Source organism: Salarias fasciatus, chromosome 2 (assembly GCF_902148845.1).
Source record: "Salarias fasciatus chromosome 2, fSalaFa1.1, whole genome shotgun sequence".
In the NCBI taxonomy this organism is placed as follows: Eukaryota; Metazoa; Chordata; class Actinopteri; order Blenniiformes; family Blenniidae; genus Salarias; species Salarias fasciatus.
The window spans coordinates 16,792,817-16,820,600 of record NC_043746.1 but is presented as its reverse complement, the minus strand read 5'-3'; the positions used below and the strand labels follow the sequence as shown (position 1 = coordinate 16,820,600).

Here is a 27,784-nt window from a genome sequence, read left to right as displayed (position 1 = left end):
GATGTAGGGGGCTGGGTGGGGGTCATTAAAGGACCGAGTTTACTTGGCTGGACAAAGCTAGTCTTTCAAATATCAAGACAGACAAAATTTTGACGTTCTGATTTCCTGCAGTCACAGAAAATGTAGCTGCTCAGGGAGACGGAGCAAGTTTGTAAAGAGGCTACATACTGTGACGTCCACCATGCAGAAAAGAGGAAATAATCCTGGAAAATATAAATATTCTCTTCCTTCAAGCTCTTTACTCTCATGTTCGCACATCAGGCTTGAACCAGGAGATAGGCCATCTTGGATATTTCATTTTTTGTTCCATAAAACCACTGACTGTCGATATAAAATGTAAAACTTGAACCAATTACTACCTGTACTTTCACCATTTGTAGATAAACAGCCGGAATTAGCAATAAAATAAAAATAAAACTTGGTTTTTACCTGTTGTGTCATTGTTCTTGTATTATTTCAATTCTAACGTGGAATAACAAAAAAGTAAAAGCAGAATTTACTGTCTGCTGTCGACTATTTGATCATACTGTCAAGAATCATGACAAAAATACTTTTCTGAGGAACATTAAATCTGGAAGTTTTCAGTAAGACAATAATTCAACTCCATGCTGGTTTTTGGAGCGATGGTATTGGACTGGAGTGAATTACAGTTACAGATGTTTCAAAAACTCTTCACGTCTCATTCTAATTTTTTAAAAATAAATGTAAGACTGCCAAAGCGCATGTCACCCTCCTGCCAGCACGTCTGACGTGATGTGAGCTGTAGAGAGGAGGGTTTTCCATTTCATCAAGAGTTTCTCGATTTTTCTTTTTAGTAGAAATTATTGAGTTTGGGCAGGAGATTAGTGGTACTTCTGTAATTTGTCTTTCGTTTGGTTTACTTGCATTTAGGAAGGTTCACAGGAAGATGAGGCTTTTATGAAACACAGAGCAAACCACTGTGTGGTTAATGCTGTGTTTTTTCTCCTTCTGTTCATTTTCATCCACTTGCTTTTTCTCTCTTTACTTCTAAAATAAAGTCTTGGTTAAATGGCTTTAATTTGTTTTAAATAATGAACACATGAATAGTGGGTGGAGCCAGCTGGGTGGAGAGTTTCCAGCTAGTTGTTTCTCATCCAAGTGAATCACCTGCTGGTTCTGGCATCAAATAAAACACACAAACATGAGAGCAGCAGCTTTTACCCCCAAAAGGGGAAGCTAAAGCAGAAGAGTCTCTTTAACTGATGCACTGCACACTATTTTGGGGTAGAGCTAAAAACCAAGTCATCAGCACTTCTGCTCCCGCTGAACACAGCTGGCTGAGCCGGTGTAAAGGAAACCAATGACAGAGATTAGTTGATGCACCAGCAGCTGCTGCTGCTGGACGGACTGTTTGCACTGGGATCTCCACACAGAGCCTCCAGTAACAGCGCTGCAGCGCAGAGAGCAACTGCACAATGTAAAATGACAAGGAAGAAGATTAAATATTGGTATCTGAAGAGACGGGCATCACACTCGACGTTATTATTATTTTTTTCCTGCCCAGTGATTATAAGTTCCTTTTATAGTGCATTTTGGCCACTTTGGGTACTTTTGTTATTTAAGGGGTACAAAAACTGACCAGCTAGACATGGTACTGTAATGTACCCGAACTGTGTACATTTGCACTTGAAAGAGTACAGCTCTGCTCTACCTTTTCCGAGAGTGAAAGATATTTCAAAGTAGCCACAACCACTCATTGACATTAAATAGAAATCTATATAACAATACACATACTTTAATATGTCTTAACACAGTATCAGCATGGTAACTATGTGACCTCTGAAATAGTCTATATATAGTGACTCATTACATTTCAGCATGCCTCTCTCTCAAAAAGGCATGTGTAAGGTTTTTGCATTAGATACATTCACAACACATTAACATTATTTTAAATGAATAATGTCGAGTGGAAAAAAAATGCCGTGATATCTGCAGCATTTACAACTAACCAAATATGTGATTTCACTGTCTCTTTCAACGCACAACCCGCTGGTTTAATTCTTTATGTCAACATCTCGACAGCGCAGCTGTCTCAGAGAAGAAACGATCACAGATGCAATTTTCATGTAATAATAGTGAACCAAATGACATGTTTACCTTGGAGCACTGGTCTGTTCTTGCAGTGTATTGACTGCGGTGGTTTGAGCAGACTTTGAAGAGGCACATTCGAATTTAGACAAAAGTAATTTCAGCACAAAGCTGTTCACTTCAATTTTACACACAAAGCAACCCACCTGGGTATAGTACTTTCTCCTCCATCACACAACAAAACAGGTGATCTTTCTTTCTTTCTTCCTTTCTTTTTTTTTTTTTTTTTTAGACCACTACACAATCCTGCTTATAACAACTGTGGCTTTATTATTTAGAGTCTGACGACTTTCGACGAAAACGAGACATCGGTAGAAAAGACGACACATTTTAAAGTCAGACAGGACATTTTCAAGTTCTAAGCTTTCTCCCTGAAGAGCCAAAAAACAAAATAATAAAAAAGAATAAAAACTTGTGCCAGATAATTGATTTAAAAGCCGCATGAATGGAGATAGTTGCACAAACAAACTGCCTTTTTGAAATTGAGGGAGACATTTGTCGGGTATTGCGTCAAACGGGGGAGCGCTCCTTGCATATACAATAGACTTCAGGCACAATACCAGGAAACACGTCCAGCTTCCATCCTTTGCAACAGTTGACATCAGGCGTAGTAACAGTGTTAGGGCTGCCAATTATATAAGTCTGTGAACTCAGATCAGACTAATAAATCAAAGTCTTGACACAGCTATTCGGTGATCGGGACTTCACTCGTGGTTCAGATATCACATGAAGAACAAAGCAGGACCTCTGCTTTCCAGTTTTTAACACAACTACCAGTCACACACAGGAGATCAAACACCGTGACTCGAGAAGACTCCACCCCTCACATTTATCAGTTTCGATCCTTCGAGGGTGTTGTTCGGGACTGAGATGAAGAACATAATCGAACCTGTTTGTTTTTCCATTCTTGTATATTAAGAGAAATTCAGAGCCTAGAAAAGTCTCTCCACTCAGCCGCTATGGTAAAAGTGATAGTGGTCTAATTAAATCTCTCTTTTTTGTAGTTTTCAAGGTTATTGCATCACAGAACAAAGATGCCTTATTTGCTACAATGAACCAGATCCTGACTATGGAACCAGGGACAAAACTGAATAAACTCCACATAATATTAACCAATGAACTTTAAATTGAAACTACTGCAGTGAGTAGATTGAGTTCCAGTAGTGGCTACAGGCGAACACAATATGTTGGTTTTGTAACTGATGCTGCCTTAAATCAATTAAACCGTCTTCCACCCTTTCAAATGCGAAACCAAGTCCCCTCTGCAGCTCAGCAGAGAAATGAAAGGCACAAACAAATGAAACACGACTCCTGATTCATGTTGCTCCAGGTGAGATGGGACCATGGCGGCAAAACTGAGTATTCATGGTTCAACATGAACGTTACATTTGTTCGTCCTCCTGAAACACTGACCATACATAATATGGAACGCTCTTTCATTCTGACGACATGTGGTGGTTGCAGAGCAGCAGCAGGTCCGTTTGCTGCTCTAATAGTCTGAACTTCTCAGGGTTTCCCACTTTGGAACAGTCAGACATGTTGGATGGCCTCATGTGATGGCTCCAACCCATAAAGGGCTTTTTGTTGTTGTTGTTTTTTTTTATTTCTTGGATTTCTGTGTGTGTGTGAGCGTGTGTGTGTGTGTGTGTGTGTGTGTGTGTGTGTGTGTGTGTGTGTGTGTGTGTGTGTGTGTGTGTGTTTGTGTGTATGGCTGTAAGAAAGAGGGGGCTCTATTGCTCAGCCTGATCAAGTCAGTATGCATCATGATGGCTGCTTTAAAGCAACAGTAATAATAATAATAATAATTATAATAATAATACGTCCAGGTTTGTATTGCATGAACCGTCGCAACTTCCCAGCTCTCGTAAAATTGTGTAAGTAGCTTCACATCGTCACTCAGTCGGTGTGCACTGTAGGTGAGGCACATGTTTGCTGGCGGGGGCGAGTTTCAGCGACTTTAACTGGGGTTTCGGGAAAGGCTTACTGAGTTTAGTGCCACTGGAGCTGCCACCAGCAGTTTGGGGACGGGACAGAAATGAGTTTCCATGGGAACGCACTGGAGCTCCACTGGATCAGAAGTCAGAAGCTCGGAGGGGTCTACTGAGAGAGAGGAGAGAGAGAGAGAGAGAGAGAGAGAGAGAGAGAGAGAGAGAGAGAGAGAGAGAGAGAGAGAGAGAGAGAGAGACACACAGAGAGACAGAGGGAGAAAGAGGAGTCATGAATCATCTGCTAAAAACACACATGAGGATTATTCTACATGCTAAAAATACATTTTAATATCCTACTGTTTACAGACAGCATCGAATGAGCTTAATGACGACAATATTTTACTAAACTTAGGGCTGATGGACTGAAGATCTTTTAATGGGTATACATGCTGAATGTAAGCGATTGACTGAAAAATTCACTCATCAAAATGTAGCGCTATCTGCACCCCACCTGACAAAAAGGCTTCAGCTTAAATTAGGTTTTTCATTCAGATGCAAGAGAAAATGCTGACCAATGTGATCTTTTTTGTTTGTTTTTTTCCCTGTAGTTGTGTATAAATAAATTTAAAAAGTCATCTAAATGAGGAAAGAAATAAAAGTCTTACTAAAACGGGAAATGAAATAAGGAGAGAAGCACAGAATAACACAGGTGCAGTACTGGTGCAGTGTGTTCACCAGCAGTTTAAGTCACTGGACTGACGTTGGTCCAGTGGTTCTCAAAGTGTGGGGCGGGCCTCCCCTGGGGGACAGCGGCAGAAAAGATATGGGTGCCAAAATGAGGGTGGAGGGTGAAACTCACAACTATTTTAACAAAGCAAATATTTTTATAGGTGAAATCAAGAAAGCACAATGGAGATTAACTACAAACTTAATATAAGCTTAAGTGCAAATCAACAAATATGACAAAAATTTTAGAATATATATAAAGAACTACCAGATTTCTATTTGGAGCTAAGTAACTAACCTGGGGAGGACGGTCTTTTATCGCATGGGGATCTCAAAAACTGTTGAAAACTACATTATAATGCAAAAAATGTTGATCAAACTGACGCACGATCACGATCACTTTGTGTGAAATAAAATGTTCGGTATGAGAGCTGAGTGGAGCACAGTGTGGTTTTGGACGGGAGGGGTCATCCTCCCACATTTTGAGGAGGAGGACACGGTTTCACACGGGTTCTCTGTATCAAGTTTTAAGGCCAGAGAAGCTACAGGTAAATTCAGTTCAGGTCAGTTATTATGATTCTAATATCAACACTGTGTTGCATATTTAAAAAACTGAAAAAAAGTAACTTTTGATTGTTGTAGAGTCTGCGTTTCACGGTGACATACAGCTGATGGAAATAATTGCCAGTACGACGCCTTACTTTTTTTAAAATTCCTGCACATAACAAAAAACGCGACTCAAAAAAGCATCAAACAAAGCTACATTACATATTCACAGCAAACATGGAGTAGTTTGTCTCCACAGCCCTGCTGTCTTCATACACACACCTCTGCAAACTTTTTTAACACTTCACTTCTAAACTTCCACATTATTTGCTTTGTTTATGTTCACTGCTATGCTAGGATGTTTGTAGACGAGAGAAATGCTTTAAGTCTGATCTATATCGCAATACAACACAGATTTTTCCATTATAATGGCATTTGACTGGTATTTAGGATTGTGTGCAGACGAATTATAAAACATCTTATTGACTTTTTGACAAGATAGCCGCATGTGGTGTGAATGTTCATGCTGGCCAAATGAAACTATCCCTGAAATCATTAAAAACTCTAAGAATAATGGGGAAAAAAAAGAATATTTAAATTATAAAGCGGTTTCCATACCACATATATACATGACAGAGCAACACAAAAGAAACAGACATGATAATCAAGAGCAGACTGTGGCGTGTAAAAACAATGTTTCCTCTTAAGATTCCTCTTAAAACAAACAGTTTTTATCTGTTCGCCACACAACAGACAGATGAAATAACCACAAAACACACACTCATGACACAACAGGCAGGTGAAAAAGTGACGGCACAGGACTCAGGAACCACAGAACTGAAATAAAAACAGAACCGAAATGAAGGAGCAAACCTGATTCGAGGCGGCAGATTCAGCGAAAGGAACATTGGTGACTGGGGTCGAGGCCGACGAAACAGTGGAGGTGGTGGCACCGTGCATCATGGGAACTTTTATTCGGGCGAGTCAGACGAAAGACAAGAGGACGAGGATGTCGGGGGGAGGAGGGGAGGGGGAACAGGAATGTTATGATTACCATGGCAAAATGTGATCGGATCAAAAGTCATGGCACAACTCAAGTGATACTGGCAGGATGAACTTGAACAGGTATCAGAACAACATGCAAAAGAAAGCAAGAGAAAAAGAAAATCACATATTTCATCAGCCAACCAGTAAAAACAAACAAAAAAAAAAAAGAAAGTCAAATGTATTCTTCAACAAACAAAATGTCAAACAAACAAGGCAGAACACAGTCATACAATCTGATCAGACTGGAATATCTGATAATTGTATTCAATGAACGAGCATATGCATGAGGGGAGCAAATGACCCATAACACACAACATGTTACTCAGTAACGCAGCTGCTGTCACACAACGGCGCTTTCTCTTCAGAAACGCTCATTTTTAGGATTATTTCTATCCGCTATGCCTTGAAAACTGCAAGATTTTGTTAACGAAAATCGACTCGGTTCTGTTCATTTGAATCGCTTTGCAGTGAAGTCACACACAGAGCTGAAGGTGCTACACACACGCGGCCAACACACTGTTTATGCGGTTCACCCTCTGCATTCTTCATTACTAACAAAAACAAGTCAAGAAGACAAAAATTGAAGCCATTTTATTGATTTACATCTGAGGCTCGAGCATTTGTTTGGCGCCTGTGTGTGGAGCTGATGTGTTTAGATTGTTCCCATCAGCCACTCTGGTTGGATTTGTGTGTGTGCGTGCGTGCGTGTGTGCGCGTGTGTGTGCGTGTGTGTGTGTGTGTGTGTGTGTGTGTGTGTGCTGACATTTTTTAAGATAACTGACTCAGAGTCTGCGTCAGAGCTCAGTGCACAAACACCGCGCACGCCACAAAGAAGCTCACATTATGTTTTATGATGGAATAAGTGGATAATTACAGAGTATCACCGATTCCAAAAACAAAAGTAAAGTCATTAAACGAATTAAGGCTTAAATATCTAGCGTGAAGCGCTTTTCCGTGTGATACAAGATAAAGACGAGTTCTCTGAAGGATTGGATGTGAACTTAAACCTTGACTGCTGCAAATCTGCAGTGTTACAGGTGGCAACCTGTCGTTTTTCTCTTTTGTCCTTTCCTTTTTTCTGTCACCTTCATTTCTTGTTTTCCTTCCATCCTGCCGCACTCAGTGAAATCTACACTCAGTGCAAGGTTGAAAAAAGCAACGCCAGAACGTTGAGAGGAGTTTTTTTTTTTCTTTTTTTTTTTTTTAAGATGAGCCTGCTACCTGCTGTCACTTGGACACATATTTAGTTATTGTACATATAGTGACAGCCTCCCTTAGAGTGCTTTTGCCCCACTTCGAATTTCCCTTCAGGGCATTTCAGCTGAACTGGATCTTTTCAGGGTGGTGCAGACATAAGCGCCGTGATTAATTATTACATAGATTTCCTCTTTGATTGGTTGAGGTGAAATAAGAGACACTGCTCTCACTTGAATGAATACTTCGAATTCGTTCCACCTTTCAAACAAAGCTCCACCCAGCAGCATGTGATATGATGCTCACTGGAATTGTAGGAGCTGCTATTTTTAGACTCAGAAGGATACAAGGTACAAATAAATGTTGTTGGGTTTGAGTCACATGAAACAAAATCTGACAATGACGCTCAGTTATTTCAGGTTGGATAAGGAAGTGTGTACACTGCCATTTAAAACCTGCTCTGAAACAACTCAAACCTGCTCACTATCAGGACTGATGAGATCCGACACCGGACGAGGACAGCCAAAAGTATATCTCTCAAAGCTTAAAAGCGACTCAAACTCCATGGATGTCTTTACATATTGGACGTTCACAGGCTGTTATTTGAAGAAGGGATGCTACACATTAATGAGCATGAGCAGATGAACAGTGTGGGAGATACACAAATCAATATGATTTATCATTTATTTGTTTATTTTACAGAATGGTAAAATATCTAAATTTCCACATCTGTTCGATGGTGAAAGAAATACACATTTACAAAAATTAAGCTCTCTTGTATCTGTCATTTATAACATAACCTCTGTATATGTATAAAAGCAAAAGAAAAAGTAAGGGAAAAGAGAGCTAATCTCTCTCTCTCTTTCTCACATACACACAACCACACACACACACTGCATATCACTGTAGCTTCTTGTAAAGATGTAGATACTAAAAGTGAAAAATGAAAGACAGCAGACTTGAAGTTCGAGGCCGAGCTAAAGAACAAGGTGGAGGAGGAACAGCAGCTTTGCAGGTTTAGGTTAGTGCAGGCAACACTGAAGCCGTTGCTGTTAGTGCATGCTTTCTGCAACACGCGACTAACTCCAACTGTGGTTGCAGCAGAACGCTGCTTTGTATTTTTGGAGTCGGGTAAAAGTCGATCTCGTATTCAAAAGATGAAGTGAACAACAGAATCCTAACTGTGAAGACAACACACAAAAGTGACCCAAAAATTAAGTAAATGTTTTGGTTTCAGAATCTAAAATGATTTGGGTTTTTTTTTCAGTAACTGTCTCTTTATCATTTCATCCTAAAATGAAGAGATTTGTTCCCCAGAGAAAACAACCATCCAGCAGATTTCAGCCAAATTGAAGAGCCAATGTAAAACGTGTCTCTTCTAATGTTGTTTGGGGAGTCGTCCAATCTCACTTCACATCAAATCTGAGTGACTGCAAACACGGCAACAGATGGCGGTCAGAGGACTAGTCTAACATGGTAAAGGGACAAAGATGAGAAGCTTCGCTGAGGCCACCTGCGACTCACTGCCTCCCTCAGTCTTACCCGGGCGTCTAACACCTGCTTTTAGCTGCACAGAGCGTTTCTGGGTCAACACAGAAATCGACCTTGAACGTGGGGCCGCATTTAAACGTACGGCAGGTAAAGGGGTCCAGTGACTCACCGGTGGGAATAAAGGCTGGTTGCTGGATCTGCATGTTCGCCAGGGCTTGCTGGTAGTGGAACATGTTGGGGTTGAAGACAGTGGCAGCAGCTCCGTTGCTCTTCTCCAAGACGGGCCTCTTTGGTAGCTGCATGGCACCTGGAGGCAAAGTCTGGCCAGGAGTCGACCCAGAGATTAACCTACTGATACCTTCCCATGCGTGACACATTGACCACTACCTCAGAAGCCGAAATAGCTCAGTTGGGAGAGCGTTAGACTGAAGATCTAAAGGTCCCTGGTTCGATCCCGGGTTTCGGCAGCTGGTGAGGCAATAATTTTAAACAGCTGTGTTGGTCTAGAAATAAGAGAAGCAGGTTTAAGCAGTCTAAGCCTCAGTCACAACCCTGCTCCAGGAGAGCCCCTGTCCAGCATGCTTTAGCTCTCTCCTAAATCTAATGTTTCTGTCGTCACAAAGCTCCTAACAAACCCAAATAATGAGTTTCACTGCCGTTGCTGAAGCAGAGAGTTAGCTAAAACGTGCAGGACAGGGGCTCTCTGGGAACAGGGTTGGTGACCCCTGGTCTAAACCTTTCATATGCTCTAATCCCAGCGGTGACAGATCCCCCTGACACTCCCTCAGAAGACCTTTGACCCCATTTGCTCCCTGGATGAGTACACCGTGAGAGCACACTGCTCCTAGTGTGCGTACTCATAATCTAGGAATAGGATTGTTGGAATGCTGATTAGTTTGACACAAATTTTGACAAAAATCGACACAAACACTATCATAAATAATTCAAAGACTGAGAGAAATAAAAATGCCTCCCTTCTTTCTTTCTCCTTACTGTTGCTTTCCAGCACCACGTTGGTGGTCAGGGTTGTAGTTTTTATGTTCCGCCACAAGAGGGCACTGCATATCGCAGCAGAGCTGAAGAGATGTGGTAAACCTGGAGGTCAGGCCAAGAGCACAATGCTCTGGCTTTCACTCTGCAGTGGGGCTCATTCTAGAATATTCAACTGCAATAAAGGCTTCTGGAGACACATTTTTCATGTTTTCAAATATTCAAATAGTTTATAAAAGCATTCATTCTAATGACAGTCCTTGGTTTTCCTCAACCTGCAGTGGTTTAAATGGTTGAAAGTCATTGGGGAGTGAACGCAACAGCAGCAACAGAACCAATGAAGTTTTTGAGCAGAGTGAAACATCTGAGTTACAGCAACAAAAATCAATTCCCTGAATGTAGTATCACAAGCAGACATGTCAATCTTTATATCGCTTTGAATTTGAATTCAAGTAGCTTTGAAAACACACCTGATTCTGTTCCAGGCTTTCTTCCACGCTAACTTGTATTTTGCTTCACAAAGTATTTTGGCCCTAACACGTGTGCCCTGGCAGGCATTCATAAAAACATAATCCCCCATATTATGATTTCACATTTGAAGCAGGCTTGGGGACACTGTGATACTCTGATCCTTTATTGTTTCAGCAGATCAGAAGAAAATCTTTTTTATTTAGCAACACAGTTTTGTTCAGTAGATGTATTGAAAAAAATTTTTTTAAAGGTAATTTGGCTTATAGTTTTTTTTTTTTTTTTAGTTTAATCTTGGAGAAAAGATTTTACAATCAACATGCTAAGTGCCTTGAACATAGTCAATTTGAGGAAATAGTTTTTAAAAAGTGGAAAAACAAAGACCTCACACTTTCACAGTGTTAAGAAACACTCACCAAGGCTGCAGATGCTGTGTTTTGACTGGCTTGGTGCTGTGCAGCCTTGATCCTGGCCTGCAGGTGAGCTGGAGGGTGGAAGTATTTGCACTTGTCTCTGCTGCAGCGACCTTTAATGTAGTCCATGCAGACGATGACTGAGTTCTCGCTGCAGTCCACCATGCCGGCCTCCAGAGGGTGAGCGTAGCGGCAGTCGCTCTCGCCCCGCGTACAGTTGCCACGCTGAAATTCTCGGCAGACCTGGCAGGGGCCGGCGGGAGCAGCGATCAACATTTACCTTCCGTCATACTTTGGCCAAACATAGAAACACAACTGCACGCAGGCCGCATACCTCCAGCTTGTCTGTGCGCACATGTTTCTGCGTGGAGGTGCCATTACCCATGGCTGCAAGGCCGGTGGGACTCCCAGGAACCAGCAGGGGAGTGCTGGGCAGCAGCTCAGGCATCAGGCCCATCGCTGGGCCCATGTGGCTCAGATAGGGACTGAATGCCATGGTGGGACTTGTTGCCAGGGAGGGTGTCACTGGGAATGTTGTCTGGGGGGGGAGAAAAAGCACCACAGACACAAGGGAGAGACAATTTATGGCAGAGCTTTCTACGGCTTTAGGAGATTTGGTGGTAACATAAACAGAACTTGGGGATTTTTACAGCAACAAGCACAATGCCAAAACCAGGAGCCCTGCTATGCTACGCTCTGAACTTGAGCAAGGATATTACAGACCTTTTAGTAGGTTGGTAGTTCACAATGGTTTTGAGTTTAACAGTATTATATTGAGGAGTTACTGGAAAAACTGGTAAATTAAAAGCATTTTGTAAAAACAGCACTGCTGTTTCAGAGGACAGCATTTTGGTCAACTGTACCTAATAAAGTGGCTATTTTGTATATTAAATAATTTGTGGCTTTGTATCAAAAAATGTCCTTGTATTTGGTCGACTAAGACTTAAATCATTAAATCATTTTCTTAAAGTAGCCATGAGACTTGATGACTATAGCTACACTTCATCTTCTTAAAGTGCATCTCATTTTAAGTCCTCTGATATGAAAGCAAAAGCAACTAGCTTCACGTCCCAAATTCAAACTACTAAATGTTCTTTTAATTCCTAATTTCTTCTTGAATGAAGAAATGAATTTGTGGAAAAGAACAGAAGGAATACCAGGTAGCCATAAAATACTCAAATATTTATCATTATCACAATGAATGGATTTTGTTGTCTGCTTAAATCACTCAGGAAAGCATTAAACTGTAAATATTTCCGTATCTACACCCAGACTGCAACACTGAGGAGAGGTGGCATTAGTGTGGACTGCTCACTATGGGCTGCAGTTGCGCTCCAGGCAGCATGAACTGCATTTGTTGAGCCAACATGGCTGCCGCGGCCTTCTGCTGGATCAGGTTGTTCCTCCCGTTAATCTCCAGCTGGGTTTTCAGGTGCGGAGGTGGGTGCAGGTATTTACAGTTCTCTCGTGTGCAGCGCCCCTGAGGAGGACGCAGCAGAGAGGAGACATGAAGGTGAGAGGGAGGCAGACAGTGTGACGCGGAGACTTTAGTCTGCATGACTGTCTCACACCAAACAGAAAAATATCCCGTTCTGACTGCAGCAGCTGGTCTGAGCTGCACAGGAGACACGGTCACACAACACTGCAATTTGTTCAACTACACATAAAGAATCACGAGCATATTCAGAAGCTCCTAACAACTATGTCTTCTAAATTGTGTTGAAATAAAGTACTAATGAAGCCCCCAAAGAGCTTGTGCTGAATAATTCATCGGGTGTGTGCTCTGATCACATCTGAGCAGATATGAAGTAATTTGAATGGTCTCTTTCCAAAGTTGCTTCTTGTTTTCACAAAACTACATGATTAAAACTAACTGTACCCAAGGAAAAAAAAAAACCGCAATTTAATTTACAATTTGCTTGTTATTTGGTTTGAATTAATATCGTCATTTGATGCTACTTTGGCCTTTCCACAGAGGCTCAGAAGAAAAATAAACCACGGCGACAGGAGATAAAGCTGCAGGTAAAGCATGTGCTGAGCTCCCACTGCCCTGTGGACAGAATCTGCATCTGCACCAGAGAGATATCAGACCAGGGCGCTATTAATTTCACATAAAGAAAAAATACATTTTGCAGCATGCGACAGAAATGCAGCATGTGCAGTGGTCATGTGTTTAGTTTAAAAAAGAAACAGAAAAGGATTCAACGGAAAAGTGGGCTAATTATTTTTCTACTGAATGAATGTCGGTAAGACACATTTTTTCGAAGCACTTTAACAGCAGGATGGAACAGCACCTCAGTAAACTGAGATCTCGTAATATGAAGCACACTGCATTTACATAACAGAACCCATGAATCTCCGGCTTTCTGTTACATATTTTATTCGCACCAGCTCCTGAACGTAAACTGAATTTCACTGAATAAACCACAATTGCACACATGCTTAACTACAATTTATCCCCAGAAATACTGTCCTATCTAAAAGCTCTCAGTCACAATAATCTAATAGACACGCGCTCTTCCTCTTTCATAACAAATGCATATAAGGACACAGTGTCTGTACCGCCAGTTTTTTTTGGTGCTGGTGGAATCTTGTGGGAAGTTGAGGCCTATCAGTTTGTATCCAAATGCTTAAATAAACATTTGCACACTTCAACAATGACAGCAGACAGTTTGGTTGACCATGACCTTGTGAATTCGTACACACAGGTGGCCTTTACAGCGAGAACAAATTAAACAGTACGGCATGGTTTTAAACACCCAGGGTCCACATCATGACAACAACTCGGAAGACAAACCGAGCACATTATGAAGTTTGGTACATCCGTTGGCAGGTAAGCAGCCCATCACAGGACAAACACAGAGAGATAGATACAATCACATTGACTGGTAATTTATAGTTCCTAATCAACATCAACAGCAAGTTTCTGGACAGTGGGAGGAAATCAAAAAATAATACTGACAAGGAAAAACATGCAAACTGTGCACAGAAAGATCCCTAAGCCTGGACTTGAGCTGAGAGTTTCTCAATGAGCAAACAACTCGATCACCAACGCTAAAATCTGAATTTATATACTTGGACAACAAATGAGGAACCATCAGCGTTATGAAGTTAGATTTATGATTCATTTAATGGATAACAGACTGACCGAACATTTTCAATACTAAAATGAAGAATTTAAAGCTCCTCCACACTGTGTGATTTTAGAAGTCTTGGGGACTTAATAGACGCTGCACTCAACACTAAACATGTCATAAAATGTTTGATAGCACCATGACAGTCTCCACTGAATCAGAGGTCACGACCCCCACAACATACTTTAGTATGCAAGAATAACAAAAATTCCAGAGTCTTCAGTTAATACATTTTAAAAAGACAACAGAAAATGGAGACATTCTAGTAGAAAATCATCCCATCCTGTCTGTGGTCTCACGACTGACAACGTTCGTCTGTGAACCTGTCTCACTTTCTGACATAAGATCACAGATTTAGTTATTGATCAGTGGCATTGTCACTACTGCTTATCCTTCATCTGAGAAGGCCCACATCACAGTGTGTACCCACTGTGAGAATATCCTGGCCTGTCGTGGTCACACACTAAAGCAATTCTTCACACTCCACTTCACCTGTCATTTTTGGCTTCTTGACAAATTCTAAATCACATTTTGAGCCATTTATATAAAAGCAATTCATTTCGCCTCAGAGTGTGGCTGAAGCAGTGTCCTTCCTCGCAGCCAGACTGTGGGGAAGGTGAAGATGGTGCTGCAGGAACACTGCAGGTCAACACGCACTCAGAGGAGAAACTGCAGTCCTCATTAAACCCCTGGGCCGACAGCAGCTGTCTGCCCCTGCGGATGAGACGTTAGCTCGCCGAGCTACCTCCAGTGAGCGCCAGCCACATGCGCCGTCATCACACCACGCCCACACACCAGCTCGCTTTAGGTGATCATGCAGAGCACCGGAGCAAAGGAAAATAAAGAAGTCTGGAGACAAACTGACGTCATGGTGCGGAGACTCTGACGATGATGGATGATGTCGCACCGAGATGAGGGCACGTAATAAAGGGCTTAGCAGCAGGTGAACTGTATTAGACAGGAGAAAATCGCCGCAGTGTCTCTTCCAGCAATATCTATCCACGCAAGCTCTCACAGCAGACAGAAAGCACACACACACACGCACGCATGCAGTAGCCCAACAAACGATCAGGTCGGTACACAGGCTTACACAAACACGCTCGCCTACACTAGAGATGCGAGCGAGCTCAGCATCAGCGGGCTGTGTGTTTAGGGATGAAACTGTAATGAAGAGCGAGTCCCATGAGTCTGGCACTCATGCTACAGCACAAAGGGAAGCAAAAGCACCTACTAATGACTCTCACGGTGTACTTTATTCACAGAGTGTACTTCAGAAAACAAAACTTTGAGTAAATTACTGTCTGATTTAGTGCTCTGGCTGCATGAACACAAATACAGATCCACAACCTTTACAAAAAGCCATCAAACGTAGGGTAGAGAAGGAGGCCAATGAAAAGTGGTGCTGAGGAGAGTATTTGGATAGGGATCTCCTTCTGGTCGCCATAGCAACACGCTACACAAAACAGAGAAAGTCCCTGTCTGTACAGTGGTACCCTGTTGATGCTTTCAATGACAAGAGAGTGCATCTGCACTGTGGCACACATTTTGAAAGATTAATGTGACAAACAAAATGGTATTCTTAGCTTAAATGGTCCAGATATGTGACAATTATTACATAAAATGATATTTTCTACAAACGTTAGTGGCTTTGAGAAGCGGTCAAACAGATTATCATGAAATTTGGAGATATCTGTGAGAGTTTCACGTTCGTGAACGAATCGTTCAAAAAGAACAAATCAAATGTGTTAAAGGAACGTACTGAACTGAGTCACTTCCGTTACTGATCTGTTCTTTTCTCAGCAGCGAGCGTACAGGCCGGGAGAGGAACTGTCGATTAGGCCCTTGTGAGCGATGAATGACTGGAAGCAGCAGTCTGCTGGTGTATTGTTCTATGATGGATTGGTTGGTAGTCTACCATCATACCTAAATACCAGCACACTACGACCCCGATAAAGCAGTTCAGAAGATAAATGGATATAGCTAGTGTAAAGAAAATTAACCCAAATGGTAAAAATATTCAGGTCAAACTAATTTCATCCACAATTAAAGTCGGAAGTCTTGCCCATTAACCTTAATCTAAATGATTTAAATGATTCTTTAATAAGGGCACAAAATCAGATCCTGGCAATAAAAGGCTAAAACAACATTTAGTTACACAAAACATCGATCTTTCTCCTCTGGCAATATCAAATTCTCAGTTCAGCAGCTTTACGTGGCTTTTCATGATCAAGCTATAACATTTAGTTCAATGTCCCTCAAATGAGTGTGTCCTGTCAGTTCATAGTCTGATTACTTAGAACTGGCTTAAAACCACCACAGAACACACTCTGGATGAAATGGACTTAGAAGATGGATGGATTTTGCCTGTACAGAGGAAAATTGTTGCAAAATTTAGCAGTAATTGAGCGCAGTTACTGTGAATTGTCAGCGGATATCGACCAGCAGATCCACTGAATTTAACACCTGCAAACTCTGATGACACAAAAACATACTGAGGGAAGCGGCACAGCATCATACTCACATACACAATCACACACCCACTGTAGCAATCCTGATCGCAAAATACATTAAAAAATATTTCAGAACTTAATTCATAGATTTCACCCTGACATTCTGTTCTGTTTTTCCAATTCTGGATTGTGGGAGCGCCAATCTCAGTTGACTACTTGAGAAGGTAAACTCCAGACAGGTCACATGTCCATTACAGAGCAAACAGACAGTCTCCACACAGACAGTTCCGCAGACCTACCTAACCTAGACTCAAACCAAGGACATTCTCCCTATGAAGCGAGAGTGATAAACACTACACACAATATTTGCAAAACAAATGACAATTTATCAGCCTCAAGTGCCCTCTGTGTTTAGTTCTTAACACAGATTTTTGAATACTAATGACTCTTTTTGATGCTATAGACCCCAAAAGGATTTGAATAATCTAAAACGTACAGTGAGGACTAATGCATAATTAAAATATGGTTAGTGGCGGGCCTACAGTCATGTCATTGAAAGGTGACATTGCTGAAGAATCTTGTCTATGCTGAAAAGTAGGATGGTGGGCAGATGTGACGTCCACACCAATCATCTGAGATGACAGCAGCAATCCAGTTAACAAGGTAAAAAGAACTAAGCAGCAAGATCCCCTCCTCCCTCTCCTGCAGCAGGTTCAGACCGAACACACGGCTAATGGAGGAACAACGGCGGCCGGCTTGGACCGGCCAGGAGATGCCACATATGGGAGGGATGGCGAGGAGGGAAGCCATTAGCAGATAAATCCATAAAATTAACAAAGGAGGGAGGGGTGGGCGGGGAGCAGGAGGAAGGAGTGATGCTGTGGAGCAGCTCCGCTGGGAACAGCGCATGTTGCTTCTTTTTTTTTTTTGTGTGTGTATTTTTTCCAAGCAAGTCGTTAAAAAAGCAGTGACTGTCAGCTGAGTGCTGCGCAGAGAGAAACGCTGCTGTACGGAGGTGGCTGATAACACACTGCCCACACTACAGCGCTATCACAACCCCTGGAAACAAACTGTTCTGACTTTCAACTGTCACAAGCTTTAGCCCCACGTCAAACTAACAACGTGACACCCCCCCCCCCCCCCCCCCCCCCCCCCCCCCACCCCCACAGCTTCAAACAGCCAAACGTGGCCTTTAATTCTTCTTTGTTGCCTTTGGTACAAAGCAACTCACCTATTTTTCCCGTCAATGCAGCCAGTACAGAGCCAGGCTGCTTCTCTGTGCTAAAAACAGCCGTGCCACTCACCAAGATCAAACTATCCAATGGGTACGCACTCCTGTGCTGTTGCTAGGCCCCCCATCTACTCTCTCTCTCGCTCTCTCTCTCTCTGTCTGTCTGTCTGAGAGCAGAGTCTCCATCTCCCCCCCTGCTCTGGAGGACATAACACAGAAAAATGGCTGAATAATAAATTCTAACTCAATAAACGAGGAGACAGCAGCTGCACTCAGACAGAAGGCTCCTTGTCTGGATCTCACATTTTCTCTGCAGGAAAGCCGCGAAGCAAAAATCTCCCACAATCACGCGTGAGGCCGTACGTACACACATGCACCGTCACAGCAACAGTCTATTCTTGATTTTGAGGATAATTGGTCATTGATAGTAGTGAAGCCTCTCTAAAAGGGAGTGAGACATCATGAGTTGGCAGACAGTGTGGGAGCGGCGGTGTAGTAGTGTTGTGGTTGTGTGGTGAAGGAGAGAGGATGAGGACAGCAGCTGCAGGGATGTTGAAGCTACACGACCGACAAGTCCACATTAACGTCGGAGGAAGCGACTATCAACGGAACAGCTTCACAAGAAACTACACCTGAGACCGTTTGGAATTATCAATAGTTTAGAGCTGAATGTATTAGTTTTAGTTATTTTATTTTCAAATTCGTAACAAGCCCATAATATAATGTAATATCTGAGGATATGACCAAGGAGTGATCCTGGAAATGATTCATAAGCTCTCTGTACTAACATTTCCTGCACATCATCACACATCAAACTAATAAATAAATGGTAAAAATACCTTTCTTACTCAAAACATTACGGGTTCAGGGTTTTGGCCAAACACCTTTGATACATGGACATGGCGAAATAGGGGGTCAAATTGTCCACCGTTGGACTGGAGTCTGATTCCTGCTTGATATTTTGATATATGACGTAGTATTATATAGTACACAGTATTAAAACGACTTGGCTAATATTACCCACATCATTTTAATTATTGAGTGCCCCTCATGTACAAAGTGTTGCCCAAAATGCGAAAATGAGAAAACACAAGAAGACATTAAACCCATAACTAAACGATAAAAATAATGTTTCATGAATTAAATTTCAAAAAACATAATATAGATGAACTTCACTACTGAAACTGGTGGGTAGCTGGTCAATAATTCCCTTCAACTGGTAAACAACAAACAAACAACAAACCTAAAAACATTTTGACATTTAGATGATAAAAATGTGCATACATCCAGGTCCCACAATCACAGAAGTGACATTGAGGAGGACTATTGACTGTGCTATCGTCTTGAAAGCTCTAGGAGGGTTAAAAAAGAAAGGTGAGCTCAAATAACCAAGTTTTCAGGGTTTTTGATGAGATATGTTTACACGAAGGAATACAGCGCTTAAATCTTGATACATCTATGCATGATGTGACATCTGATGAGTGGAACAGAGCTTCTTTTGTTGTCTTGCTGTGTGGGCGGCCTGATGTGAAACGCCACAGAAAAACCCTGGTTTGTGTGAACACTGTTGGTGTTTACATGCAGCTGTCTATAAGCAGGCACTTTGTGAAAATACACGTGTCTCCTGAGCTGACACAGAGCACAGCGAACGAGTGGAAACAAGCCGTGATATGTCAGGGATTGATGTTTGTGATGTCTGTTGCCGTTACCTTGAGTGAGTCAAAGCAGGCGATGACTCGGCCGTTCTCCACATGGCAGCTCCGCGAGGGATGTGCAAACTTACACTCGGCGTCAGAGCGCGAGCAGGTGCCTCTCTGAAACTCTCGACACACTTCCAAGGTCAGCCATTTGGTGTCTCGTCCCATGCTCATGCTGACAGCCATCAGAGCCGCTCACAAGCGCCGAGCAAACGGACGGAGAAGTTTCTAAAGAGAGCGGGGCGTGACTCACGGTGATTCAAAGATAAATTCCAGACAAAAAATTTAGAGGAAGAAGAAGCCAAACTATTTTGGGGGTTTTTTTTCCCTCAGTGCAAATAAGCAGCAGGTCCTTTCAGCTTGTGGATTTTGGGGGATGTTTATTAGCTCTTCCTGGGAAAAGTGGCAGCTGAAGTTTCACCGGGGTGAGATAGAGAGGTTCGACTTTGAGCAGAGTCCAGCTCTGTCTCCAACGAAGAAAGAAAAAACAAAAAAAAAGAAAATGTTCTCAGGACATCACTCGGGCATGCTATAGGATATGTTGCTGAGTGTCCGTGCATTCACCTGTATCAACCGACGCCCGCTATAAGTCTCTGTTACATTCACGTCAACATGGCCGAGGCTGAGGCAGTAGCATTGGTTCCACTGTTGCAGCCTGATCGAAAAAACTAGGGGGATTTCTGCAGAGCGAAAAAAAGGCAGAACTACTCGGTGATATCCTGACGAAGATGAGGCAAGGTGGCAGCTCAGTCCAAGGTATGTTGGGACTGCGACTTGGCAACGTGGGATGGATGATTGTGGCTGTCAGGATAAAATACAGCCTCCATTCAAGGCTAAACGCCGAGCCCTGTCCTGCTGTAATCCAGCAGACTCGGCGGATGAACCCTGGCAGTAGGCACTTTGGAGATCCACTTCGTTCACTTACTTAGGTCTCTTTTTCATTCCTCCTTTACCGCTCTTTACTCCTCGGCTGTCATCCTCCTCACTGACCTCTGTGCCGCACGTCCTTGCTGTAGATTACAGAAACAGAGAAGAAAACATTATTTGTAAAAACACAACAGCTTGTGGGAGAGATAATGAAAATCGTAAGACAACAGTCGGAGCTGATTTAAACAGAGCGGTATGAGGTCCAAGAGACAGGAAGGAGGAAAGAGCTAAAGAGAAGAAAGCAAAGGCAAACAAATAGGGGAGCAGAGCATATAGGAGGGAGGGAGGCAACAATGAACAGGAAAGGGCAAGCTAAGTCTTGATTAAGTGATACAAAAGAGAGAGAGCGGGAGAGAGAGAGAGAGAGAGAGATGAGATGGAGGGAGATTGCAGGAGAGGACAGACACGTCACTTCGATTCCAGTGAGCTCCACAGAGTAGAAGGAAATTGAGTAACTTGACATAAATTATGCTGCAATTTACAGAGAGAAGAAGTGTCCTTGAGGTGCCACAGGCAGGCATGTGTGATCGGCACCGAAGATTCCCAGTTATTGATGTGAAGGGAAGAGGTAGAAAGAGGAGAGGCCGGGCAGAAAGAGGAAGAGTAGTTCTACACAACTGCAGCTGCTGCGCTCGGAGCAAAGCTCCGGCCAACCCCAGCGGCTTTTACAGGGAGGCAGAGCGCACCGCTAACCAATGACGGAGCGCTTTACAAGCGGGCTCCTCCCTTCACAGAGCCCATCCTTGTTCCGCTCGCTTTTTCACTGGTACAAGCACAGTCATGACAGGCGAGCCTTAGCCACATGCTTATATTCAAACTGTATGAAAGCTCGGAGCTGACTGCACACAGCTGTGTCTTCTCACAGACACAAAGGAGACGAGCCTGGACTGCAGTGCAGCATGATGCAAGGATGATGCACGCAGCCTGCTGTGCGGCTCGCTCTCAGGGAGCCCAGTGACGTGTCCAGACACTCAGTGAATACAGATAATAACCAGTGAGGTCACACACACATGCACACACACACACACACACCAGTGTATGCTACCAGATAAGAGCAAAGTCCAAACTGCAATTTTTGGACTTTGAGAACTGAAGAGGAGACAAGAAAGGCTGTCCTGTTTTTACAACTTGACACTACAGTATCTCATCAATGCAGAAGCTAAATAAACAATAGGCGAGATACAGGAGGGGAGGAGGAGTGCAAATAATAGGAGGAGGAGGAGGAAGAGAGAGGGAGAAGAGGGCGTTGGAGCAGATTTTATCAGTCGCAGCGTCTGATGGCGGCAGACACAGACGGAGGAAGCGATGGGGTGTGTGTGTGTGTGTGTGTGTGTGTGTGTGTGTGTGTGTGTGTGTGTGTGTGTGTGTAGGTGTGTCTGAGGGCATGCAGATTCATAGCCGAGAAGGAGAACACTGCAGAGGAGAGGGAAAAGGAAGTAAAAGCGGGGAGGTGGGAGCTGAATTGATACACCCACCTTTAATAAACAGGAACAAAGACACAGCCCAGCTAAATCACAGAGGCAGGAACGAGAGATGAGCAGGTAAAACAATTGCTTTTGCCTGCTTAACCATTATCTGTGCCGCCTCCTCCTTTTTTTTCTCCCCTATCTACAGATCGATTGAAACTTTCCTCGGGGAGGGGACGGGATGAGCACGGCTCCTGCAGCTCTGCCTGTCCTGCATTCAGGTACACGTCAGTGTCAAGCCCCTGTGCTTACGCACACCCTGACGCCGCAGCTCAGCAATATGCAAACCTGCATCATCACAATGCTCCCCAGCAACGCTCTGCCGCGACCTCTCCCCACTCTCGCCACGCCAGACGCCGAATGGCGCAGTGTTGCCATCACAAAAATTCTTGGAAAGCTGCATAACAATACTGGCTCTCTGTCGGTGTCCTTATTTCATACCTCCAAAAATATACCACAGTGACTTTTCTCATGCTGACATTTCAACACAGCCATTTTTCCCTTGACCTCTATCAGAGCCTTTGTGAATTCTGGAAGACGATGTGAAGTTACAGATAGAGAAATTACACCGTGGAATAATGTGAGTGGGGTAAATGTGACATATCCTGTCAGGAGGTCGTGTTTGTCACAAGGTGTTTGCGAAGTGAACAAAGTATACGAGATATGCGAGCTGATCAGCATGAAGTGCCACAAAACTGTAGCGACTAAAAAAGGATGGTCAAGTTTATATTTTTTAGACAGATTGCTGCTTTGTATTTCAGTCTAACTGGGTTTCAAAAACTAGATATGTGAGATATCTGATGGGATGATTATTAATGTGAAAAATATGCATCATAGACTTTATTTCAACCCAAAAATCAATGGACAGTTTTTTCCCTCTAAGAAAACATCAGGACAAATTCCAAGTCAATTCTTACTTTTTCTGTGTGGGTATCACAAAATGTGTATACAAACATTCTGATGAATACAATCAGTTATTATAATTAATGATAGTTACTTAAACGCTAAGATATTCCAGCCTGGACCAAAGTGGGCTGATGCAGTCCACCACATGTCTGCAAATCTAATACAAGAATATAATCTCTACAGTAAAGATGAAAAATCAATAAAGAACAACCAAAAGCCCAAAACGAGACCATCATTTTCTGCCAAGAATTCACAAAAAAAGGCCACAAAAGCTGTCTGAAATAAGCAAAGCTTACTGATTCGCATTTAATGGATGTTTAACACTTGAATCAGCAGTGTTTTTGTTGCTGATGGTATTCTTCAAAAATCAAGCCCGGAATGAAGTATCTACTGCCAAAATCCAATATTGCACAACACAACCTACCACAGCAGAGATACATGAGTGGAACAAACCGAAGCAAACAATTAGGAGGCGGATCGTGTGGAAAGACTGAGGAGGAAAACCAAAACAGAAGATTAACTTGTACTAATTTCCCATCTTAACTTCACACAGGGCACTTGTTGAAGCATGCAGAGACTGATGAAATACACAATATATTAGGAAAACAAGACAGATGTAACGATATGTGAAACATAACACAACTGCACGATGCCCCCAAATAATAAAATCAACTCAAAAGTGCAGAAATGACCAAAATCACTCATTTTTCCTCATTTATAGATTTAAAATGTTTCTAAATTGGGAAGCTCTCAGTGGTTATCTGTGAAATGCTCTACCAGCCTGTTGTCACATCTTTCTCACTACTGAGCCCTAATGTCCTATGATTTTGTAAGTTGTGAGAAAAAGAACAGACATTGCGCATGTTTCCCAAGGATGACTTTGGTTTCTGTTTCCATATCACTGGAGCTCAGGAATAAATATGGAAGTCATTCAATGAGGTGATTTCCCTTGTAAAGGAGCGATATTGAGAGAGGTTGATGCTGCACACTTATTACAGCCCACATCGAGCTATCTCAGTTCTGTTCATGGAATGAAGTATTAGAAATAAGAAATAAAAATGAAAAACATTTGAAGGAAGCTAAAACTTGGTTTTTGATACATGTCCAGAGTCGATGAACAAGGAAGTGTTGTCATCTACTTTACTGGGGAAAAGCAAATACTTCAATAAAGTAACAAAACCTCTTGATGCCTCAACTCAGTGTTTTTTTTTTCTTGTTCTTTTTTTTAACCATTTTAGCATTATTGCTCTGGCTGAAAATAGAAACTGCCAATTACCATCCCATCAACCAGCAGTTTAACTGACAGTTTCAGCTTTAATACATGGGCCTACTTAGAGTTAGAAACACTACTAAACTGGACTCTCACTTAACCAGCTGCAAGACAAAAGTGTACAGTTTGTACAAAAATAATAAGGAACTCCTGAACTTGAACGACCTTTCCAATGCAGCATAAACAGCCGTAATATGCAGGGATGCGGCACGGCGAATAAATATAGCGTGCCCTAGTTATAGCAGTCATTACACTGCCGCCTGTCCTCCAGGTGTCTGCAGTGAGGGCCAGGCTCCAGCAGTCACCAGGCGGTGGTCAACACGTAGGCGGGATGGAGCTGGGGGAAGCGTCGGGAGGACAGATGAGGGCGGCTGCTGTTGACACCGGCGCACTGCGTCCCTCATCAAACACAGTGCACCAAGAGGCCACCAGCAGCGTAACCTTCAGCGAGGCTCTGACGTCTGCATTATGGCTGGTGTGTAGGCTGGGTGGCACCTCCACAAACAGCTGACTCTGCACCTTTGCTTCGCTCCATATTCCAATAGCTCATTTAAAAACCGCGATATGCATTTCTTCTTTAATAGAAAACAATCCCTTTTATTTTTTTTAAAGGGCTATTTTGATCAGGGTTATCATTACGCTGTTTTTTTTAAGGGTGGTGGCTGCTCCACTGTTATGTTGAAAATTAAATGTTCACAATTAAGAGTGATCAAAAGCATTTCCGTATACCAACAGGCACAAATCTGCTTTGCCATGGAGTTGCAAGAAAAATATTATTGCACGAAAAGGCGACATCGAGCAAAAAAAAAAAAAAAATCAACATTAAAGGTTTAACATCCTGAAGATGTTTATTGTCATCATGCATAAACTCAACTGCACAGTTGTGGTGATACAATGCCTAAAAACTTTATGCAAATACTCAGATGTAGGGATAGGCACAACAATCACCCTCATTGTCACAGAGCCAAACTGTGAAGAAGCACGTCGACCACAATGATACGAAAGAAACATAGCAGCTAATTTAATGAAATTTATTACATATAAGTCTCTTGTTTTGATTCACGCATATGATTTTAATAACCTTAAACTAAACTATACAATAATTTACCGTAATTTTAATTCAAATGTGGGTCAAATATTAATTATATTAATGTTAATATAATACCATTAACTGTAAAACAAACGTTTGTTTATTATTTTTTGGATTGATTTGTGAGCACCAGAGTACAGATGCTGGACACCAGTTGCCCATGTCTACTCTAAAATATTACAAATCAAGTTGCCAATGACATTTAATGTGCCAAAAACAAAAAAAAACTACGGAATTCTGTTTTTAACAGTCTGAAGTAAGCCAGTGGTCGAGATTTATGCACAGTTTCAGTTTGAAATGAAAATCGACGATTTTCTTGTGAGAGTTTTTGTGTGTATTGGGGAGTTTCTCAACTCCCAAAAGTTCAATGAGCTCCATGTTACCAGACACAGGTGATGAAAATGCAACTGTGATATCTACCTAAACGATCTCTGTGTTGCAGTTCATTAAATAGACAATTCTGCAGAACAGAGGCACGGACTGGTGCAAACCAACCAAACATGGATGGCCAGGTGACTGATTAAAAAGCATAAGGTGAATGAACCATAAATCACATTGAGAGTGAAAGCCAGAAACCTGGACCGATGGAGCAAAGTAATTAGGTTAAGTATCAGTAATCCTTTCAGCTCATTAAAACACCACAGCTCCTGTTCAAATAACCAAACAACAGGACTATTCTATCAAAAAACAGAATGCAGCCTGAGCAGAAGATCACACATTGTGGTGCAGAGGGGTCTGCCTATTGCACTGAAACTTATGAATCAGAGAAGAAAGTGTGTGAAGCATCCACACCCTAGAGGTTTCTTGGACTATCACATCCCCAGAGAGAGATAATGAAAGATAACTATGTGGAAGAACTCCAAATAACACAGCGGAGCCCAAAAAATTATGATACCACAACTCTGATTTGTTACTTCCACTAGAACGTTGGTAAAAGGTTTTATTGGCATAATAAAAAGTGCATGGCAGTTAATGTGTGCATGTGTGAAAACAGGCTAACGTGGGAACTGTGACTGTGTGTGCCTGCGTATTTGTGTGTGTGTGTGTGTGTGTGTGAGAGAGAGAGTGTGTGTCAGTTTATCTGTGTTTATATTAGGTAAAGAAAAACTAGCTAGACTGGTACAGAGTCCACACCTGGAGGGAGTGTAGACCTGTCTCAACAGGCTCTGCTTCAAATTAGCCAAGATGATGGCAATACATTCACTAGAATGGAACACAGTATAATTATGTAGCTCCAATACAATGAGCCATGGTGGCTTCTGAGTGTGTGTGTGTGTGTGTGTGTGTGTGTGTGTGTGTGTGTGTGTGTGTGTGTGTGTGTGTGTGTGTGTGTGTGTGTGTGTGTGTGTGTGTGTGTGTGACCCTTTATAGGACAAACAAGGACAAGACCCAACCTTCTGCAATGACAGCCTTCAGAGTCCTGCAGACATACAGACACATAACCTGAGACAACCTGCAGGTGCTGTCTTAACCCTGCCAGGTGGAATGGATTAAAACTCAATAGCAGTTTGTAAAATTGTACTTCACTTCCTGGCACGACAAGGAAGAAGAAGAAGAAAAAAACAAACATCCAACCTGTACTTGAACAAAAAAATCCCACATGAGAAGCCAAATCCCGTCTGTGTTGAAATATGTCATCAGCTCACAGCATCATGTGTTCCTTCGTCTCACACAGCCGTCGGTTCTCACACTCCCAGCATCACAAATGTAAATGTGATTCCTGTGTAACAGCGCATTTACGCGCACGTATTGAACAAGACGGGCGGGTAGCTGCCCGCGTCCACGCAACAGGCAAGTGTGTAGGAGATATACACAATATCATCATACAAGGCGTGGATTGAATAGAAACTCACAGAAAAGCCTCGGTCATTCAGATGACATCAGGCTGCTTTTAATGCTGCTCCAAACAGGACTGCGCCAGACAGTCTCTTACCTGTTTACAGTCCGAACGGGCTCCGGTGTCCTCTCCTAAATCACCGTCGGCTGAAATGTTGCTTTGACCGTTAATTTCCGTAAACACGTCCCTCCGAGCCGCATTGCTTTTTAAAAGTGCGTAAAAGGTGGGGGTTAAAAGGCGTCAGCGATAAATTAGCAGTGTCGTGGCGAGTAAAAGGAGTCGTTATTCTTCAAATGAAAATACAGGAAAATGAAAGCGAAATGAAGCGTGTTGCAGCCCGCAGAGTGAAGAAAGAAGAAGCGAGGTCTGGCTGGACGGACGGCGACTGAAATGTCTGCGGCAACTACATTGGTGCGCGCGCGCGGACACACACAGACACACACACACGCACGCACACACAGATTTGGAAAAAATCAGAGGGAGGGCTGTGTGAGAGGGAGGAGTTGGAGGAGACGCTTGTCTTGTTGTTTGGAGATAACATCATTTAGGGAAAGCAGAGTCACGACCAAAGCGCAGCAGGAATAAATATACACTGCCACTGTAACTGAAACTAAACAGCAGGCCCGCGCGCGGAAGCGGACAGACACGTTCAAGTTGGATGAACGACCTGACAGGTGAAGGAAGGCGCACACGCATGATTAGCGCCAGTGGTTTGCAAATTGTGGCATTAGTGCGAAGCTCCTCTGGGGGGCGCTGGAGAGCTCGAGGGGGTGGCAGCAAATTTAAATAAATAATAAATAAAAAGATTTAGGGGTGTTTTTGAAGCCTGGTTTGTTTTGTATATTTGAAGAGACATAAGCGTGA

The 27,784-nt window shown here is 42.6% G+C and overlaps 1 protein-coding gene and 1 non-coding gene across 3 annotated transcripts; one reads left to right on the top strand and one right to left on the bottom strand.

The window, feature by feature from the left end:
* Positions 1-1,517: 1,517 nt before the first annotated feature.
* Positions 1,518-27,356, bottom strand: mbnl3 (muscleblind-like splicing regulator 3). 2 transcript variants are annotated; one of them, XM_030111273.1, is made up of 8 exons: positions 27,017-27,356; positions 19,437-20,434; positions 12,228-12,392; positions 11,247-11,450; positions 10,916-11,155; positions 9,211-9,361; positions 6,183-6,277; positions 1,518-4,206 (listed from the first exon to the last, which is right to left on the bottom strand). In XM_030111273.1, exons 2-8 carry the CDS (start codon positions 19,608-19,610, stop codon positions 4,189-4,191), a joined length of 1,047 nt encoding a protein of 348 aa, XP_029967133.1. In that variant the 5' UTR covers positions 19,611-20,434; positions 27,017-27,356; the 3' UTR covers positions 1,518-4,188. The 2 variants fall into 2 exon arrangements, with proteins under 2 accessions (XP_029967133.1, XP_029967140.1); XM_030111280.1 differs by having other exon boundaries at positions 4,075-4,209; positions 27,017-27,355.
* On the top strand, positions 9,436-9,508 carry trnaf-gaa (transfer RNA phenylalanine (anticodon GAA)). Its single transcript has one exon. It is a non-coding gene; the product is annotated as a tRNA-Phe (tRNA).
* Positions 27,357-27,784: the final 428 nt, after the last annotated feature.

Excerpts from the sequence above, each read along its gene's own strand:
- mbnl3 (XM_030111273.1), bottom strand. The coding sequence starts at position 19,610 with ATGGCTGTCAGCATGAGCATGGGACGAGACACCAAATGGCTGACCTTG. Across the intron at positions 9,362-10,915 it reads ACACAGCATCTGCAGCCTTG|ACTTTGCCTCCAGGTGCCAT; the intron begins GTGAGTGTTTCT and ends ACTCCTGGCCAG. Across the intron at positions 6,278-9,210 it reads ACCAGCCTTTATTCCCACCG|TTCCCATGATGCACGGTGCC; the intron begins GTGAGTCACTGG and ends CCCGAATAAAAG.